General features: G+C 43.3%; 2 protein-coding genes across 2 annotated transcripts in view; one reads left to right on the forward strand and one right to left on the reverse strand.

The window, feature by feature from the left end:
• The window catches only part of LOC145350218 (high affinity cGMP-specific 3',5'-cyclic phosphodiesterase 9A), a 109,993-nt gene extending 107,956 nt beyond the window's left edge, over window positions 1-2,037 (reverse strand). Inside the window, exon 1 of the mRNA XM_080199280.1 lies at window positions 1,793-2,037. Within this exon, the coding sequence (XP_080055406.1) occupies window positions 1,793-2,037 (245 nt within the window). The remainder of the gene's footprint in view (window positions 1-1,792) is intronic.
• On the forward strand, window positions 1,930-18,444 carry nifk (nucleolar protein interacting with the FHA domain of MKI67). The gene is made up of 6 exons (XM_080199455.1): window positions 1,930-2,173; window positions 7,268-7,387; window positions 10,808-10,916; window positions 15,157-15,368; window positions 16,282-16,347; window positions 17,963-18,444. The coding sequence occupies exons 1-6, from the start codon at window positions 2,036-2,038 to the stop codon at window positions 18,179-18,181; spliced, it is 864 nt and encodes a 287-aa protein (XP_080055581.1). The 5' UTR covers window positions 1,930-2,035; the 3' UTR covers window positions 18,182-18,444.
• The last annotated feature ends 2,565 nt before the right edge of the window (window positions 18,445-21,009 follow it).

A 21,009-nucleotide genomic window follows, 5' to 3' on the forward strand; every position in this document is an offset into this window, starting at 1 on the left:
CCTCTGGCAGCGTGTTCCAGATACCCAACACTCTCTGTGTGAAAAATTTCCCCCACACATTTCCCTTAAACTTTCCCCCTCACCTTGAACAAGTATCCCCTTGTAGTTGACACTTCCACCCTGGGAAAAAGCCTCTGACTATCCACCCTGTCTATGCCTCACATAATTTTGTAGACCTCTATCTGTTCTCCCCTCAGCCTCCGTCTTTACAGTGAAAACAATGTTTTCTCTGAAATGGCCTATTTTGTGGCACTGAGAACACACTGGCCTCCAGGAGTTTTCCTTTGGGGCAGCACCACTTTTCCAAGATCCAAGCTGATAGGCCAAGGCGTTACACATCATCCCAGGTTTGATCTGATGCTTCATCTGGCCAAGAAAGCTCTGAAAAATCGTGTCACTATATAAATTGTAAAAAAGTTGAGGCCCCAGCATTAATCCCTGTGAAACATCACAAATTGCATCCTGCCAACTGGAAAAAGACCCTGTTTCCTGTAAAAGTATTTATTGCTTCCTGGCCACGGTCCATGAACTAGACAAACTCAGATGTAATTACAGACTGGAGAGTACTTGTAAGATAATAACCTTTTTACAAAGTAATGTAAATTGATGCATGTTGCAATGTCTTCAATGAGGTCCATGAGGTGGGCCTGCTGGTGAATGAGCTCCTTGATTGAGGCAATGATTGCCTGCTCAATCAATGAGCCTCATGTATATATGTATATAATGTGGAGATGCCGGTGTTGGTCTAGGATGGACACATATAAATCTCACAACACCAGGTTAAAGTCCAACAGGTTTATTCAGAATCATGTGCTTTCAGAGTGCTGCACCTTCATCAAGTGACTCACCAGCAGCGGTGGATTAACTACCACCCAGACCCCTAGGCTGAGTTTTAGTAAGGCCCCCTGACCTTGCCCCTTGGCCCCTGCCCCATCCTACTTTGAATAGAATAAAGTGACTTTAAGTGACATTAGACAACTTATTTCATTGTACTACGTATAATGTACTAATGTATAATATCATAAAGTTATATGAATCAATTAAAGCCCTTTTCTTCATTTATTTTTCATTTTCTTTACATTTGTACTTTAAAAGCTTTCATGTTTTTTGGTCTACAAAGGTGTTGATAACAGCATGTAAATCAACAGATTGAAGCTCCTCTATTTATAGGTATTTGTTATATTAATTCACCCACAAGGTATAGCTATGAAAATTTATTCACCCTTAAAAGTGTTAAACCAATTTTCTTTGCTCTCCAGCCCCCCACCCTTCCAGGCTCCTATGTTTATGCCTACTCAGCCTAATGGTTAATCCGCCACTGCTCACCGGTGTTGTGAGACTTCTTACTGTATATATAGTGTCAAGGTTACTGATACTCTGGTTTGACGTTGTACCTGAAGCACTCTTAGGAGAGGAACTGAGTTTGTAAATAAAGGGAATCTGGTGAAGGGATACCAGCCTCTGAAGAATTATTGCACATATGATTATCCTTAATATGCAAATTTCAACAATTCTACATTGAATGTTAAAGCTTAATGTTTATTTATTAGTGTCACAAGTAGGCTTCCATTAACACCACAATGAAGGTACTGTGAACATCCCCTAACCACCACACTCAGACACCTGTCTGTGTACACTTGAGGGAGAATTTGGCATAGCCAATGCACCTAACCAATATGTCTTTTGGAATGCTTTCAGACTGTATTGTTTTATTGCTGTTTTATTTTTGTGGGACTAATTTTCAAGTTTTAAGATAGGGCCACTTGGGAAAATAGTTTGGGAAGCCACGTACTTTTTGCTGTCTTTTCCCGTCCTCAACCACGCAGCGGTGAGCGGGAGTTCCTCCAGGGCAGTAGGGGGCGCGGTGCCAGGGAGGATGGCGAACGTGATGATGAATTGGACACTCTTGCCGGGGAGCCGGATTGAGAAGCTCTTTGTCTTTCTCTCTCGCCCCGTGGTTACCAGGAGGAGTCGCCGCTTGGAGTCCCGCGGTCGGGGAAGTTTCTCTTTTCTCTCTTCGGGCGGACTCGGGACCATGACCGAGGCGAAGCGCAAGGGGCCGAGCGGCCGTGGGCAGCAGTCGATATCGCTCGACCCCAAACTGCAGAAGGAGTTCCAGCGGAAGGTACAGGGGATGAAGAAGCAGCAACGGCAGCAGCCGCCCCGGGAGAAGGTGAGGAGTGGGGGAGGGGAGGCTGAGGTGCGCGTGCATCCCCTCTGTCTGTCCGGGCAGCACGCGCTCTGGGCTCAGCTGTCAATCAAACCCCTGGCAGTGCATCTCCCTGCTGCATAGCTTCATCAGTCCAACACCCACCCCACCGTCGCAGCCTGATCTCTCTCGTGCATGCGTTTCAGCAGCTTTTCTTTTCGAGTACCAACTTTTTTCCTGCACGGCGATGCTTGCTTGCCTTTTTCTCTACCTGTGTTCTCTGTCTTAAAGCACGCTGGTACAGTGGTTAGCACTGCTTTATTGCTGTTTTGTGCCAGAGACCCGGGTTCAATTCCCGGTTTGGGTCACTGTCTGTGTGGAGTTCGCACATTCTCCCCGTGTCTGCGTGGGTTTCCTTCGTTGCTGTGGTTTCCTCCCACAATCCAAAGATGTGCAGGTTACGTTGATTGACTATACTAACTTGACCCTTGTATCAGGGGGATTAGCAGGGTAAATATGTGGGGTTACATGAATAGGGCCTGGGTGGGATTGTGGTCAGTGCAGAATCGATGGGCCAAATGGTCCCCTGCACCGTAGGGATTCTATTCTATTCAAATGGCAATTTGCCATCCCATCCTAAATAATTGACCTTTTCAGAGAGTTGCTACATTGTAGATTGAGGCCCATCAGCCCTTCACTGACAACAATCCTACCCAGGCCTTATCCCCGTCACCTTGTCAGTCCCCTGACACTAAGAGGCAATTTAGCAAGGCCAGTCAAAGTTTAAAATTTATCTATTAGTGTCACAAGTAGGCTTACATTAACATTGCAGTGAAGTTACTGTGTAAATCTCCTAGCCGCTACACTCTGGTACCTGTTTGGGTACACTGAGGAAGAGTTTAGCATGGCCAATCATCTAACCAACAGGTCTTCCGGACTGTGGGAGGAAACCCATGCAGACGCAGGGAGAACGTGCAGACTCTGCACAGACAGTGATCCAAGCCAGGAATCGAACCCACGTCCCTGGTGCTGTGAGGCAATAGTGCTAACCACAGTGTGGAAGGAGGCCATTTGGCCCATCGAGCCTGTACTAACAACAATCCCACTCAGACCCTATTCCCATAACCTTACATATTTACCATGCCAATCTCTCTGACACTAAGGGAGAATTTAGCAGGGCCAATCAACCTAATCTGCACAATTTTGGACTGTGGAAGGAAACCGGAGCACCCAGAGGAAATTCACAGGGAGAACTTGCAAACTGTACACAGTCATCCCAGGCTGCAATTGAATCCTGGTCCCTGGTGCTATGAGGCAGTAGTGCTAACCACTGTGCCATCCTTAAATTACAAACGGTAACTGCAGGCACTCCTGTAGGCATTTTCCGAATGTTAATTGTCAAGCTGTGGTTCAGAGGGTTGCATGCTGTCCTTGTTACCCAGGGTTGTGGGCTGAAGTTTTACCCCACGACTCGAGTGCAGAAATCAAGGGTGACATTAAAAGTGCTGCATTGTCTTTCAGATGAAACTGCTAATTGGCGACCCTAATTTTTCTGTCAGGTGGATGTAAAAGTTTCCCAAGACACCATTTCAGAGAAGAGCAGGTGCTCCAACCAGCATTACAAAAAATAGATTATCCGTTGGCAGTAATCTTGCGGCATGTGGGAGGATAATGAGCAGACTGGCTGCTACATTGTAACAGCAAGTGCACTTCAAAAATACTTTGAGATATCCAGTGATTATGAAAGATGTCACTAAATGCATGATTTTTTTAAAGATTGGTGTGATGTTTAGCTGTTATGTTTCATGAGCTGCGTCAGATTCACTGGACTACGTTATAGTAGTGTTTTTGATTTAGTAAATGTTGTGTTTCCCACTGTGGAATTGAAAATGCAGTTTCCAAATGCTACAAGTGCAGCATCCAATTTTACATTTTCTTTTGGAATCTGAAAACCACAGTAACAATTTGCTTTTAGTGATAGCTTTCCCTGTATTGTAAAGTAACATCCCATGACGTTTTGAAAATAAACAAAAGGGAAATATACACTGAGGTAAGAAGGGAATAATCAAGAGAATGACAATATGTTTGGTCAGTTAGAAGGGTTTTGAAGGAAGACGTTGGCAGAGAATCCCAGGCAGAAGGCCCCAGCATCTGAAGGTGGGCAAAGGAAGGGAGAGAGTGATTTATGATAAGGCAATATTTGGGTAGGGTTAGAAAGGACTGCAAGGTAAAGACATGGGATGTCTAGATAATCTGGAACATGGAGGTGATACAGATAAACTCAGGCTGCACTTGGTACTAAAATAGAGACAAGTTTCCGTTTATGAAATATGTGTGTGTGGGGTGGGGGAGGGGAAGCAGGACGAGGACTTACTCAGTTAATGGTAAGGCATTGGGAAGAGTTACAGACCAAAGAGATCTAGACCTACGTGTTCATAGCTCCTTGAAAGTGGAGTCACAGATGGACAGAGTAGTGAAGAAGGCATTCGGCATACTTGGTTTCATCAGTCAGAACATTGAATACAAGAGTTCAGATGTCTTGTTGAAGTTGTTCAAGACATTGAACATAAGAAATAGGAGCAGGAGTAGGCCATCTAGCCCTTCGAGCCTGCCCCGCCATTCAATAAGATCATGGCTGATCTGTCGTGTCTCAGTTCCACCTTCCCACCCTCTCCCCATAACCCTTAATCCCCTCGCCTATCAAAAACCTATCAACCCGCGTCTTAAATATATTTAGCGAGGCAGCCTCCACCACTTCAACGGGCAGAGAATTCCAGAGATTCACCACCCTTTGAGTGAAGAAGTTCCTCCTCAACTCCGTTCTAAACCACCCCCCCTTTATCTTGAGGCTGTGCCCTCTAGTCCTCCTGTCCTTTCTGAGCAGGAAGAGCCTCTCCACCTCTATCCTATCCATCCCATTCATCATCTTATATGTCTCAATGAGATCTCCCCTCATTCTTCTAAACTGTAACGAGTACAAGCCTAGCTTATTCAGCCTCTCCTCATAGTTCAACCCCCTCAACTCCGGTATCAGCCTAGTAAACCTCCTCTGCGCTCCCTCCAAGGCCAAAATATCCTTGCGTAAGTGCGGCGACCAAAACTGCACACAGTACTCCAGCTGCGGCCTCACCAGTGCCCTGTACAGTTGCAGCAAGACCTCCCTACTTTTATATTCAATCCCACTCGCTATGAAGGCCAGCATCCCATTCGCCTTCCTGACCACCTGCTGCACCTGCAGGCTGGGTTTTTGCGACTCATGCACAAGGACCCCGAGGTCCCTCTGCACCGTCGCATGTTGCAGTTTTTCGCCATGTAAGTAATAGTCCTTCCTACCAAAGTGGACAACTTCACACTTGGAATACTGTATGCAGTTCTGGTCACCCTATTATTGAAAGGATATTATTAAACTAGAAAGAGTGCAGAAAAGATTTACTAGGATGCTACCGGAACTTGATGGATTGAGTTATAAGGAGAGGCTGGATAGACTGGCACTTTTTTCTCGAGCGCAGGAGGCTGAGGGGTGATGTTGAAGAAGTGTATAAAATAATGAGGGGCACAGATCAGCTAGATAGTCAGTACCTTTTCCCAAAGGTAGCGGAGGGCATTGGTTTAAAGTGAGGGGAGAGATACAACGGTATCCAGAGGGGCAATTTTTTGACACAGTGGGTGGTGAGTTTCTGGAACAAGCTGCCAGAGTAGAAGCAGTGGTGGATACAATTTTTTGTCTTTTAAAAAGTATTTAGATAATTACATGGGTACGATGGGTACAGTGGGATATGGGCCAAATGCGGGCAATTGGGATTAGCTTAGGGGTTTTAAAAAAAAGGGCAGCACAGACAAGTTGGGCCAAAGGGCCCATTTCCATGCTGTAAACCTCTATGACTCTGTAAGGGTTTAGCAGCAGAGGAGCTAATGTAGGAGTGCAGCTGGGAATTGTTAGAGCTCTAAAGTGGTTGTGATGGAATGAATTTGGGACTCATGGATAAAAAATATGGAGTTCAACATTGCTTTCAGCCTCTGAATTATCCAAAAGGACTTTACATATATTGCATTGAAATATCATTTCTGTCATTTGTAATCGATGTAATCTCACAAAAACTAAGGTAAACAGTCCATATGTTTCTGTTCTTTTGACTGAGTGAGGAATATTGACCACAATACAAGGAAAGCTCTCCAGATAATGATATTGAGAGTCTTTGACGGCAATCACAGTACACGTGGATGCGAACTTTTTCCTTGGCACTAAAAAATACGGCATATCCCAGATTGTCAGCATAGAAAATGAGCTTAAACCCACTAGTAACTCAATTGCAACGTTAATGTAAGCTTACTAGTGACACTAATGAATAAACTTTAAATTTTATCTCTAAATTCAGGGTTCAGAACGCTACCACAAAGTGTACTATGCTGGTAATCTTATGTAGTTCCTTCCCTTCATTCATTATGGTCAACACTTTAGAATTGCAAATAGAGTAATCAAGCTGCCTGAAGTGTTGTGAAAACAATCTGGATTCACAGATCATAGTATGTGTGAGGTAACCAGGTTTAATGAAAGACTATGTCTAGGTGACATTGCCAAATCTGAAAGGAGTGTTTTTGGAACCTAATTTTCAGTTAGACTTCCTTTGGCATTTGCGATCCCCAGTGTCTAGGATTAATGACGTCCTAACTTCTGCTATCAATACACTACTTCAAAATGGATGGAAGGTGTAGGGGGAGCAGTTCCTATTCCCCTGAATGGAGGAAAATACAAATGTCTTAAATTTATTTGAATGTTTCAAATAGTTTAATTTTCTCTAAATGGTAAGGAGACATTGAAGCTACTCTTATAATTTTCCACACCATTTCCGTTACCCTGTGTGCGCACCGTCTGGCCAATGGATTATTAATGGACCCGGCTGGATTGTTTCCATTCTCCTGCGGTTGCTAGCATTTCTTTAATGCAATTAACAATAAATTTGGTGGAAACTTACTAAGGCTGCATATTGTACCATGTATGAATTTATTCTATATGTTAGTATGCATCAGAATGTCCTGGAAGTAAATGTGGATGCTGTGTGGACTTAAATCAAGTTTTTAAAAATCTCTCTTTTATCTTTCTTTTCATCTCTTCGAAAGCTGACACCAGGTGTAATTTACTTGGGCCACATTCCCAATGGATTCTTTGAACCTCAGATTAAGAAATACTTCTCCCAATTTGGAGAAGTTTTAAGAGTTCGACTTTCACGCAGCAAAAAGGTAATGAGTATGTACAGTGGTAATAATATCGCATCAAAGCATAAAATTCTGTAATAATTAGATCCATGTTTTATCAGATTCTATTTGTGAGGATCATGAATGAATCATAACACTGTTTCAAAATGAGTGGCCTTTAGATCATCTATAAGCAAATATCACCAAGGAACTGGAAGTTTGTCCAATCAAATTGCTACTTATGTCATTTATTATATTTATTCAGGCAACCTGGGTGTCACTGGCTAGGCCAGTATTTATTGCCCATCCCTAATTGCCCTTGAGAAGATGGTGGGGGTGAGCTGCGTTCTTGAACCACCGCAGTCCATGTGATGTGAATACTCTCATGTTGTTTAGGAGGAAGTTCCAGGACTTTGACCCAGTGACAGTGAAGGATAAATTTCCAACTGAGAATGGCGATTGGCTTGGAGGGGTTAGTTTTGGATATTTTGTCAAGGTAGAGAAGCACTGTTATTACTTTCTCTTTGATCCATCCTTAATGAAGAAGAGGGTCCAACTTCAGTCTCTGGTTTAGCATTGCCCAGTTACAGCATATTGGGGGAACGGCAAATTGTGCGGAGGGTGTGGAGAGTCTGCAGAAGGATCTAGATAGGCTGGGTGAATGGGCCAGGAAATGGCAAATGGAATTTAATGTTGGCAAGTGTGAGGTGGTCCACTTTGGTAGGAAGGACTATTACTTACCTGGCGAAAAACTGCAGCAGGCGACGGTGCAGAGGGACCTCTGGGTCCTTGTGCATGAGTCGCAAAAACCCAGCTTGCAGGTGCAGCGGGTGGTCAGGAAGGCGAATGGGATGCTGGCCTTCATAGCGAGGGGGATTGAATATAAAAGTAGGGAGGTCTTGCTGCAGCTGTATAGGGCATTGGTGAGGCCGCAGCTGGAGTACTGTGTGCAGTTTTGGGCACCGCACCTGCGCAAAGATATTTTGGCCTTGGAGGGAGTGCAGAGGAGGTTTACTAGGCTGATACCAGAGTTGAGGGGGTTGAGCTATGAGGAGAGGCTGAATAAACTGGGCTTGTACTCGTTAGAGTTTAGAAGAATGAGGGGAGATCTCATTGAGACGTATAAGATGATGAATGGGATGGATAGGATAAAGGTGGAGAGACTCTTCCCGCTCAAAAAAGACAGTAGGACTAGGGGGCACAGCCTCAAGATAAAAGGGGGGCGGTTTAGAACGGAGTTGAGGAGGAACTTCTTCACTCAAAGGGTGGTGAATCTCTGGAATTCTCTGCCCGTTGAAGTGGTGGAGGCTGCCTCGCTAAATATTTTTAAGACGCGGGTTGATGGGTTTTTGATAAGAGAGGGGATTAAGGGTTATGGGGAGAGGGCGGGAAAGTGGAACTGAGCAGCGACAGATCAGCCATGATCTTATTGAATGGCGGGGCAGGCTCGAAGGGCTAGATGGCCTACTCCTCCTATTTCTTATGTTCTTATGTTAAGACCCAGGCTGCTGAATTAGTTCACTTCATTCCCAATCCAGCTGCAACACCAGCATGTAGCCGATTGTAAAAAAAAAAATTACCCATGTATAACCAGTCCACAAAAGACAAGGAAAATTCAATCCAGCTGTCCTATCTGTATACTCTCAATCATCAGCAAAGTGATGAAACTAGTCATTGTCACTCATACTAAATGTGTGCTTCAGTGCAGTCATTCCTCTTTACAGTCTTCCCTACACTACCTGTTCATTCATTGTTACCTCGAGTAAACATGCATTTCGTTCCATTGTGTCCTCCCAGACCCCTCATTCCAATGTACAATATTCCATACATGTTAATGGGCTTCAGTTGCCCCTCATGCTACCATACTAGTTTAAGTCCACTCCATTTACAATTTTGTTTTATGTTATATATTTTTTCTTTATCATTAAAACTTCCCATCAGGTTTTGAATCTACAAAAAGGACTTTACCTGTTGTTACCCTTTGATAATCTCAGTGCATTAACCAAGTTGATTTGCTGTCAATTCCAGTTCCCTTACAATCAAGTCGCAAAATAAAGCATTCCATTTGGAAAGCCAAATTGATTCATTTTTTTCTTTATGGCTGATGATGGGTAAAGTGTACATGCAGAAGTTTGACCAAAACAGCAGATGGCAGCATTTCTATCCTCGTAAATGCACTTCAATATTCAGTCTTGTAGAATTTAAACTTGGGCGGCACGATGGCGCAGCGATTAGCACGGCTGGCGCAAAGCTCCAAGGACCCAGGTTTGACTCCAGTCTTGGGTCACTGTCTGTCTCTGCGGAGATTGCACTTTCTCCCATGTCCGCGTGGGTTTTCACCGCATGCTTAGGTTTCCTTCCACTGTCCAAAAATGTACATGTTAGGTCATTTGGCCACAGTAAATTGTCCCTCAGTTTGTCTGCGCTCTGCGATGGACTAGCCTAACGCCCAGTGTCTTGTCAGGATAGGCTCCAGCTCACCACTACCCTGAACTGGGGTAAGTGGTTAAGTGAAAGTGAAGAAGAACTTAAACTTTTTTTAAAAAGCTTAAAACTTTTTATTTCTTATGTCAGTGATTAGTTTGAAAAGTCTGAAACAAAATATTTTACAATTGTTGATATCAGGACTTTAAACGGTAATTTTTTATTCTGTTTTTATTCTGTTTAATCTTTTCTCTAACTGCTGGAACTTTAAAGGCTTTAGATGCAAATTTCCAGGAGTGTGTTATTTCTTTATTCGTTACATTTGCATCACTTGGCTTAAGAACAATACCTCACAAAAGAAAGTTGACTCGAGATGCGTTCTTCCATTTATAGAATGATATTGAGAGTCATCTACTAACAAGTAGTTGATCAGGTGGATATTGTGAGCCAGTGAATGGTTGAATGTAGGATTTACAAAAGATTACCTTTTTTAAGAAAGATGATCTTTTTCCCAGGTTTGAAATTTTTTGAATGTGAAGAGAGTTTGAAATTATTCATTGAATAATTGAGGGAATGCAATGGTCTAGTGGTATTATCCAGAAACTCAGCTAATGTTCTGGGGACCCGGGTTCGAATCCTGTCAAGGCAGTTGGTGGAATTTGAATTCAGTAAACAAAATACCTGAAATTAAGAATCTGCTCATGACCATGAAACCATTGTTAGAAAAACAAATCTGGTTCACGAATGGCCTTTAGGGAACTGAATCTGCCATCTTCACCTGGTCTGGCCTACATGTGACTCCAAAGCCATAGCAAAGTGGTTGACCCTCAGTTGCCTTCTGAACAAGGGAATGGGCAATAAATGCTGGCCAGCCAGTGAAGCCCATGTCTCATGAACGAATAATTTAAAAAAAAGAATAAACTGTCAATTTTCAACCTAGCAACTTACATTGATACAGTTTCTAATTCTTACCGTAGATGATATGCTTGAAGATGTGATTAGAGCGCTATTTAATGTGATGCATTTTATTTTGTACTTTAGACTGGACAAAGCAAAGGATATGCTTTTGTGGAGTTTAAATGTGACGAAGTTGCCAAAATTGTTGCAGACACTATGAACAACTACTTATTTGGTGAAAGACTCCTAAAATGTAAGTATTTGACACTAAATAATTCAAAATTAATGCACACATTCTTCAAAGTGGACCCCACTTCAGATCAGCCATGATCTTGTTGAATGGCGGGGCAGGCTTGAAGGGCTAGATGGCCTACTCCTGCTCCTATTTCTTATGTTCTTATGTTTGTCAGTTCTGGTGATGAGACGTTCTGCCAGATGACACTGACAGTTTGCTCAGGGAACCATTCAACAGGATCCGCCATCTCCTTTTTTCCCAGGGCCCCAAGGACATTACGCGCTGACCACTGCTTAATCGCCATGTGGTCAAAGGTGTGTTTGCAGAAAAATTTCTCCGTGAAGGACAGGTGCTGCGGTATGGTCCAACTACTCGGAGCGTTCCACGGCAGTGTGGCCAGACCCATCCTTCGCAACACTCGGGACAGGTAGAACCTCAAAAAGTAGTGGCACTTGCTGTTAGTGTACTGAGGATCTATGCACAGCTTGATGCAGCCGCACACAAAGGTGGCATCAGGATGAGGGCGGCGTTGGGAACGTTTTTCCCTCCATTCTCTGGAGATTTGTGCATCGCTTCCCTCCGGATGCGATCCATCTTTGATCTCCAGATAAACTTGAAGATGGCCCGCGTCACTGCTGCAGCGCAGGATTTGGGGATAGGCCACACCTGCGCCATGTACAACAACACAGACAGCACCTCGCACTGGATCACCAGGTTTTTTCCTGTCATGGAGAGGGAGCGTAGCTCCCACAAGCCCAGTTTCTGCCTGGCTTTCGCGATGCGCTCATCCCAGTTTTTGGTGCGTGCCCCTGCCGCTCCAAACCATATCCCCAGCACCTTCAGGAAATCTGCCCTGACGGTGAAGGAGACAAAGGATTTGTCGGCCCAGTTCCCAAAGAACATGGCCTCGATCTTAAGAACATAAGAAATAGGAGCAGGAGTAGGCCATCTAGCCCTTCGAGCCTGCCCCGCCATTCAATAAGATCATGGCTGATCTGAAGTGGCTCAGTTCCACTTTCCCCATAACCCTTAATTCCCTTGCCTACCAAAATCCTATCTACCCCGTGTCTTAAATATATTTAGCGAGGTAGCCTCCACCACTTCAACAGGCAGAGAATTCCAGAGATTCACCACCCTTTGAGTGAAGAAGTACCTCCCCAACTCCGTTCTAAACTGCACCCCCCCCCCCCCCCCCCCCTTATCTTGAGGCTGTGCCCTCTAGTCCTGCTGTCCTTTCTGAGTGGGAAGAATCTCTCTACCTCTACCCTATCCATCCCCTTCATTATCTCATACGTCTCTATAAGATCCCCCCTCATCCTTCTAAACTCCGAGTACAAACCCAGTCTATTCAGCCTCTCTTCATAGTTCAACCCCCTCATCTCCGGTATCAGCCTAGTGAACCTCCTCTGCACTCCTTCCAAAATATCCTTGCGCAAGTGCGGCGACCAAAACTACACACGGTACTCCAGCTGCGGCCTCACCAGTGCCCTGTACAGTTGCAGCAAGACCTCCCTGCTTTTATATTCTATCCCCCTCGCTATAAAGGCCAGCATCCCATTTGCCTTCCTGATCACCTGCTGCACCTGCAGACTGGCTTTTTGCGACTCATGCACAAGGACCCCCAGGTCCCTCTGCACCGTAGCATGCTGCAGCTTTTCGCCCTTTAAATAGTAATCCCTCCTACTATTATTCCTGCCAAAGTGGATAACCTCACACTTGCTAACATTGTACTCCATCTGCCAGGCCCTCGCCCGCTCGCTTAGCCTATCTAGATCCCTTTGTAGAGTTTCCACACCCTCCGCACAATTTGCTTTTCCACTTATCTTTGTGTCATCAGCAAATTTCGACACCCTATGCTCAGCCCCCTCCTCCAGATCATCTCTATAAATGGTAAATAGTTGAGGCCCCAGCACCGATCCCTGCGGCACTCCACTAGTCACCAACCGCCAATCAGAAAGCACCCATTGATACCAACTCTCTGCCTCCTATTAGACAACCAATCCTCTATCCACGTTAACACCTTACCCCCAACTCCATGCCCCCTAACCTTCTGAAGCAACCTTTTGTGCAGCACCTTGATGGATAGGATAGAGGTGGAGAGGCTCTTCCCGCTCAGAAAGGACAGTAGGACTAGAGGGCACAGCCTCAAGATAAAGGGGAGGCGGTTTAGAACGGAGTTGAGGAGGAACTTCTTCACTCAAAGGGTGGTGAATCTCTGGAATTCTCTGCCCGTTGAAGTGGTGGAGGCTGCCTTGCTAAATATATTTAAGACGCGGGTTGATAGGTTTTTGATAGGCAAGGGGATTAAGGGTTATGGGGAGAGGGCAGGAAGGTGGAACTGAGACACGACAGATCAGCCATGATCTTATTGAATGGCGGGGCAGGCTCAAAGGGCTAGATGGCCTACTCCTGCTCCTATTTCTTATGTTCTTATGCCTTCTGAAAATCGAGAAACACCACATCCACCGGTTCCCCTCTGTCTACCGCACTAGTCACACCCTCATAGAATTCCAATAAATTCGTCAAACACAACTTCCCCTTAACGAATCCATGCTGTGTCTGCTCTTTCAAACAATTCTTCTCAAGGTGCCTCGCTATTTCTTCTTTGATGACGGATTCAAGCATTTTGCCCTGGTTGACTTTGGCTCCCGAGGCCAGCTCGAACTGCTCGCAGACCTGGAGGAGTCTGCGAACAGATGAGGGGTCCGAGCAGAAGACAGCCACGTCATCCATGTACAGCGAGGCTTTGACCTGCGTGCCTCCGCTGCCTGGGATTGTCACCCCTTTGATGTCTGGGTCGCTTCTGAGGGCCTCGGCAAAGGGTTCAATACAACACACAAAAAGGACGGAGGAGAGAGGGCAGCCCTGTCTGACTCCAGATACAGTATATTTAGTCCAAGTGCTTTTAATGGGCCACTAAATTAGGAACAAAAACTGTAACCCACCTACTCCATTAGCCTTGATCATCAAGGCCAGTTGTAGTCCTACTTGTTCTCCAAGGCGGCTTTCATGACACATGACAAATCAGAATTCCTGAGCAGAAACTGATGGCCAAGTTCTGCACCCATGAGGATAGCCTCAACCGGGATCTTAGGTTCATGTCACACTATCTGTAACCCCCACGACTCACCTGGACTTGCAAAATCTTGCTTACTGTCCTGTCTGGAGACAATACACACCCCTTTAACCTGTGCTTAACCCTATCTCCACTCACATTGTCTGCACCTGTAAAAACTTGATTACTGGTTAAGACTCGCATTCCAACCATTGTCTTGTAATTGAGTTTATGATTGTATGTGCCCTGTTTGTGAACCAAATTTTGCACTCACCTGATGAAGGGGCAGCGCTCTGAAAGCTTGTGCTACCAAATAAACCTGTTAGACTTTAACCTGGTGTTGTGAGACTTCTTACTGTAACTACCCCAGTCCAATGCCAGCAACTCCACATCATGAAACAAATCTCTTCTTTGGAACAACTCTTTGTCGCTATGATTGAAACCATCTGTTCTGATGCCTTCCAACCATCCCCTGGCTCACCAAACCGAGCTTCTCTTTAAGGTCCATTCCTATCCTGAACTCGCACCTTTTGTCTCTTTCCTCTCCTGATTTTCCTCTGGCTCTCTCCATTCTTCTCCCTCAACTTGTCCATGAGGCCACCTCCTAATCCCTCAACTCTTATTGCCGCCAAATCATTGACTAACCAAACTGGTCCTTATTTTAACTGGTATTGCTGGCAGTTCCTACTTAAATACTGGCATCTTACTGAATGGCAGAGCAGGCTCGAGGGGCCAGATGTCCTGCTCCTAGTTCTTACGTTCTATCATCATCACTGCCACCTCGCCTTAAAAAAAAAGCCTTGATCTCCTTTCAGTTGATGTGGAAGAATCGTGCCTGTGTATCATTTCCTCGTGCAGTTAATTTGCAGAGGTAGTTGGTGAATGTTTTTTTTAAACTTTCCTCCATCCCAGACTAAGAAAGCAGAACTGTGGTGGGTCAAGGTGGCGGTCGTTCCTACATGTTCCATTCATCTATCTTCAATCCACATTGGCATGAGCTTCTGAAACAGCTCACATATGCCTGTCCTTGCAACTGGGCAGGAAGTTGTTTGTTATTTTGTAAAGAGTACGTTATTTCATTTCTGATTCTGTCCCTGTGTTGCTTGGCACGTTTTTCCATGTTGAAATGCTGCAGAAATGCAAGTTGTCAAGATTGACGTGCACAAAAATGTAGTCAATGCATTTAGTATTCATTTCTTTCAGGTCAGCTTATTCCACCAGAAAAAGTACACGCACAGCTGTTTAAAGGTAGTGATAGAATTTTTAAGAAGCCTACCTACCCGGCTGTTACTCGTCACAACAAGAAACGAACCCAGGAAGAACTAAGTGTGATGTCACAGAGACTCCTTGCAAAAGAAGGGCGGTTACGAAAAAGACTTGCTGAGAAAGGCATTGACTATGACTTTCCTGGTTTTGTAAGTTTTCTTTACAGTAATTACAGTTTTCTGTAATTGTCAAATCCTATATTCCTTGATTAACACAATAGGCAGATCGTTGACTGCAAGATTTTACTGTTGTGATTTTAATTTTTTTAGTTCCTTTAACTTTAGCAAGTGGCAGCTGGTGATCCGCTCATCACAGTGCCCTCTCTTTTTTGTCCTTTGTTATTCACTTATCCGTTAAACTCAGTTGGTTTTGGGAATGGGCATTTCTCTTGTGTGGCAGCTCCTTAGCACGATGCAATGCATCAATTATAAACCCATTTTAGACAGTGGGTTGTTCTCATTTTTCAGTACTGGTTAACACAGCTGCCTCATAGCAGCAGGGACCTGGGTTCAATTCCCGGCTTGAGTCTGTGCAGAATTTGCAACTTCTCCCCGTGTCTGCATGGGTTTCCTCTCGGTGCTCCAGTTTACTCCCACAGTCTGAAAGATATGCTGGTTACGTGTATTGGCCACGCTAAATTCTCCCTCAGTGTACCCAAACACATGCTGGAGTGTAACGACTAGGTGATTTTAACAGTAGCTTCATTGCAGTGTTAATATAAGCCTACTTGTGTCACTAATAAATAAACTTGTTAAGACTATAATGTTGTTTCTTTGGACAGATCTAATATAATATGAGGTGGAGACGGGCTAGGAAATTGAGGATCTGCATGATTTTCGAGAGGAAGATTTTCTTTTAATATAAACTTTGAATAAATAATCAGAACATAGTGATCTCAGCATATATAAATTAAGATCTTCAATGTCAAGATCTCTAAATAAAAATACTTGATTTTAAAAAATAGCAGCTTTGCAGCTTTCAAGGGCAATATTGTTGATCTATAGAGTAATATTTAGTTTAGGAGATTGATTGTGAAAGGGTTTATTATTTATTATCCTTTAGGCTGCAGTGCTGCCTCAAAAGAAAAAGCAACTGTCTACAGAAATGAATGATACAGTAAACAGTCAGGTAAGTTGAAATGCTTATCCGGGAACTAGTTGGTTACTGGAATTAGCTTGCTGTTTGTTGTTCTATATTTACCTTTGAATTTTGTACAATAGTTGTTTCTTTACGATTGAAATTAGATAGCTATATTAGATTAAAGACTTCCATTATCATATAAGTCAACAGGAGCAGTGATTATATTGCTTCTGTTGGAACAAAAGGATCCCAGAACCTGACGTCCACTAAGTGATGTGCGTACTCCGCCAGTATCCCCCTAAAGGCTGCAAAACAACGTGGTGTGTTTCTAAACCACCTGTGTCAATCCAGTTGACAAATTTGGGATTGGTATCCTCAGTGTTCTTTTAACATAGAATCGCAGCTAAGTGTTTCAAACGGAAACCACTCTGATCTCCAAATCCAACTCAAACATTCAGCTTATAGGGCAACATGGTTAGCAGTGCTGCCTCACAGCACCAGGGACCCAGGTTCGATTCCCGGTTTAGGTCACTGTCTGTGCGAAGTCTGTACGTTCTCCCCGTGTTTGTGTGGGTTTACACTGGGTCCTCCAGTTTCCTCCCACAGTCCAAAAGATGTGCTTATTAGTTAGGTGCATTGGTCATGCTAAATTCTCTCTGTGTACCCAAACAGGTACCGGAGTGTGGTGACTTGGGGATTTTCACAGTAACTTCATTGCAGTGTTAATGTAAGCCTACTTGTGACACTAATAAATAAACTTCTTAAAACTTTAATCGGCTATTGGAAAGAAACGGACAGGCAGCAAGCAAAGCCTGCACCTAAAAAGGGAATGCAGCTCCTGACTTGCACCTCCTTTCCTTAACCCAGGATCCAACTGCTGAACTTGGAGTCTGAAATAGTATCCTTCTGACACCCTTTTAAGCTTCTGGGATTGCTGCAGTGAAACCAAAGAGCAGCAGGGCCACTCATGAACTTGCCCAACCTCCAGAGAAGCACATATGTTACTAAATGGACATCAGGAATAGGAACAAAGCTAATCTTCTTTTCCATTCTTAATTTGAGCACTAAGGTTAATTAGTAATGCTTCTACCATCACCTTGGGTACATGTGCTCTGGCCCATTTCAAGATACTCATTGGCTATTTGGAGAGCAAAACATAAAATCTTGCAACAGAGTAGCATAGTATGCCTTGTCAGCCCACCTGAGATAGCTATCCAATTAATTAATCCCATTCTTTACTTTTTAGCCATAGTTACTCTGAACTCCTTTTCCACCAACCTTACCTGCAGTGGATTACCAGGCGTTGGCGGGGAGGGGGGGAAGGATGTGGATAAAAATCCTCTGTCTCTCTTCTGGCTCTTTTGGCAAAGATTCAAAATCTGTTTTCACTAATTACTGACCATTACACCAGTAGAAACTACTTTCCCTTATATATTTGATCGAATCCTTCTTAAATTTGAAAACCTCCATTAATTCTCCCCTTAACCTTATCTGACGCAAGAAGAACAATCCTACGTTCTCTGGTCTCTCCAGGAATGATTTTGCTTATTTAACAGTGAAATTGTAATCCTGGGAATCTTTGTCCCAGTGTGCTGGGTGCAAAGTATTTTGAATCTGGTGCTAAAGTACATACTTCGTTTGTAACTATAACCATTTTCCTTAGGACGTAACTCTAGAATGCACACCTACAGTTCTAAACCGACGACAGTCTTTAAAGTTCCTTGATGACACCGACAATGAAATCACATTCAAAGCAAAGCCTGCTGAGAGGACTGCCAAAAAGAAAACCAAAAAGAAAACCAAATCAACTGCTTCTTCATGTGAAAAAGCGCAAAAAACAAACAAAGTGAGGAAGAGAAAAAGAAAAGTTCCTGCCAAATGAAGTACGAAGAATTTGTAAATGAGGAATCCAAAAACACACACTGTTGCCTTTGCAGAGAATTAGAAACTGCCAATCTGCTCTGTTGTGGAGAGTGCTAAGGTGTCCTAATAATCTGTCTTCATGTATAAAAAGTGACATGTTCTGCAATTCCACAGGCAGTTTTGTCAATATTTAATCTTGTATCTCCCCCAACTCTAAAAAAACAAAATTCAGAAAGCTTAATACTTTGGTGTAATAATAAATTCAAAAAATACTGATTTGAAGGTATGGTATTCTAGCGAAAATTATTTTTAATCAGGGTTAATTTCAACAGGTTTAAATATAAGCTTATTGCCCAAACTAGACATTATAAAAAATTATGCGTTGTGTTTCTTTTTAAATTATAGACTTGTGTGATGAATACTAAAAGGATTAGTTAGTGTCAGTAAAAGACATATGGAATACAAAGAGTTTGCAAGTATGCAGCAAGTCAATCAGCATATGAATGGAAAAGATCACATAGCACTTCAGGTGTAGCCCTTTGTCAGAATACAGAAGAGGCAATATGTCAGTGTAGACAAGGTTTGTGAAAAGAGAGAGAAATAAATTTTTATCTGTATTTTCCTTTCTGAGCCTGAATATCGGGGGAGAAAATCTTGGTATGTACAGAATCTTTGGCATAGCAAAGATCTCAATTTAAAATTGTCATGTACAGCAGATTTAGTCATTAGACACTTTTGTATTTTAGATTAGAAATTCTAACTACATGCTTATAATCCGCACCCTGGTTACACCTCAGTGATTAATACATTAATCAGACTTTGTAGCACTCAAAATGTGCCACCCATACTTCAATTTGTCATGTAATTTTGTAATTGGCCACTTGAACAGCTACACCAGTCATATTTAGATATGAAAATTGCCTTATTACTTTTGGGGTTTAACATATTTCAGAAAGTCAGTTGTAGGCTCTGTGGTCAAAAGAGAAAATGCTAGAAAATCTGAGCAGGTCTGGCAACATCTGTAAGAGCTGACATTTTAAGTCCAGATGACCCTTTGTAGGCACTGTAGTGTTGTGCAAATGACAGGGACTGGAAGAAGAAAATTCAACATGCCTGAAGCTAAATATACTTTTAGGCTGAATTTCACTCAGTCATCACCTACTAGACAAAGAGGTAAGGTTTGGGCAAAATAAAACATGTCTTTTAGCTTTTAAGATTTCGTGCCTTCCATGATGTGAAATTCAGTTTCAATGTGTCATCTTTTTCATTATAAGAAGTCTCACAACACCAGGTTAAAGCCCAACGGGTTTATTTGGAATCATAAGCTTTCGAAGCGCTGCTCCTACATCGTGTTTCTGAAATGGGAAATGTATTTTTTAAGAACAATGCACAGTTGATATTTAGCTATTAAGTTGAATTTGCATGCACAGTTCAGCATTATATGCAGGAGACACGCACTGAAGACCTTTGACCTTGTCCACGGCTGGAATTCTCCAGGGACACTGCAGTGAATGGAAGTTTTGGCTGAGCGCCAGATTCTCTGTTCACGGCGGCAGCAGAGTGGATACAGATTGAATCAGAGAATCCTGCCCGTGGTGTGTAGTCTTCTGGATTTTTACTCAAAATGTGGGTGTCTATAATTTTTTTAAAAATTCATTCAGGATATCGCTGGCTGGCCAGCGATGTGGAAATGCCGGCATTGGACTGGGGTAAACAAAGAAAGAAGTCTCACGACACCAGGTTAAAGTCCAACAGGCTTATTTGGTAGCAAACGCCACTCACTTTCTGAGAGCTGCAGCTTCGTCAGGTGAGTGGGAGTTCTGTTCACAAACAGGGCATTTAAAGATGCAAACTCAATATACAGAATAATAATTGGAATGTGAGTCTTTACAGCCAATCAAATCTTAAAGATACAGACAATGTGAGTGAAGCAAGCATTAAGCACAGGTTAAAGAGATGTGTATTGTCTCCACAGACAGGACAGTTAGTGAGATTTTGCAGTCCAGGCAAGTCGTGGGGGTTACAGGCACTGTGACATGAACCCAAGATCCCGGTTGAGGCCGTCCTCATGTGCAGAACTTGGCTATTAGTCTCTGCTGAGCGAACCTGCACTGCAATGTGTCGTGAAGGCCGCCTTGGAGAACGCTTACCCAAAGATCAGAGGTCAATGCCCGTGACCGCTGAAATGTTCCCCAACAGGAAGAGAAAAATCTTGCCTGGTGATTGTCGAGTGGTGTTCCTTCATCTGTTGTCATAGCGTCTGGTCCCTGCGATTAGCTGTAAAGACTCACATTCTAATTATTATTCTGTAAATTGAGTTTGTGTCTTTATGTACCCTGTTTGTGAACAAAACTGCCGCTCACCTGACGAAGGAGCAGCGCTCAAAGCTAGTGGCATTTACTGTCAAATAAACCTGTTGGCCTTTAACCTGGTGTCATGAGACTTACAGCATTTATTGCCCATCCCTAGTTACCCGAGGACAGTTGAGAGTCAACCACATTGCTGTGGCTCTGGAGTCACATGTAGACCAGACCTGGTAAGAACAGCAGATTTCCTTCCCTGGAGGACATTAGTGAACCAGGTGGGTTTTTCCAACAATCTGTCATAAGTAGATTCTTTATTCCAGATATTTTTCTGCCATGGCAGGATTTGATTATGGATTCACCAGAACATTAGTTGAGTTTCTGGATTAATAGTCTAGCAATAATACCATTAGGCCATTGCCTCCCCTTTGTCAAGATGTTTGTAAATTGAGGATCATTCTGCTACAATCTGATATTTCCTGTTCATCCAAAGATAAAGTAGGTCACAAAATACTAGGTGATACATGATATAATCTACTCATCC

Source organism: Carcharhinus amblyrhynchos, chromosome 11, assembly GCF_965287045.1.
Source record: "Carcharhinus amblyrhynchos chromosome 11, sCarAmb.v2.hapA, whole genome shotgun sequence".
NCBI classification, from domain to species: domain Eukaryota; kingdom Metazoa; phylum Chordata; class Chondrichthyes; order Carcharhiniformes; family Carcharhinidae; genus Carcharhinus; species Carcharhinus amblyrhynchos.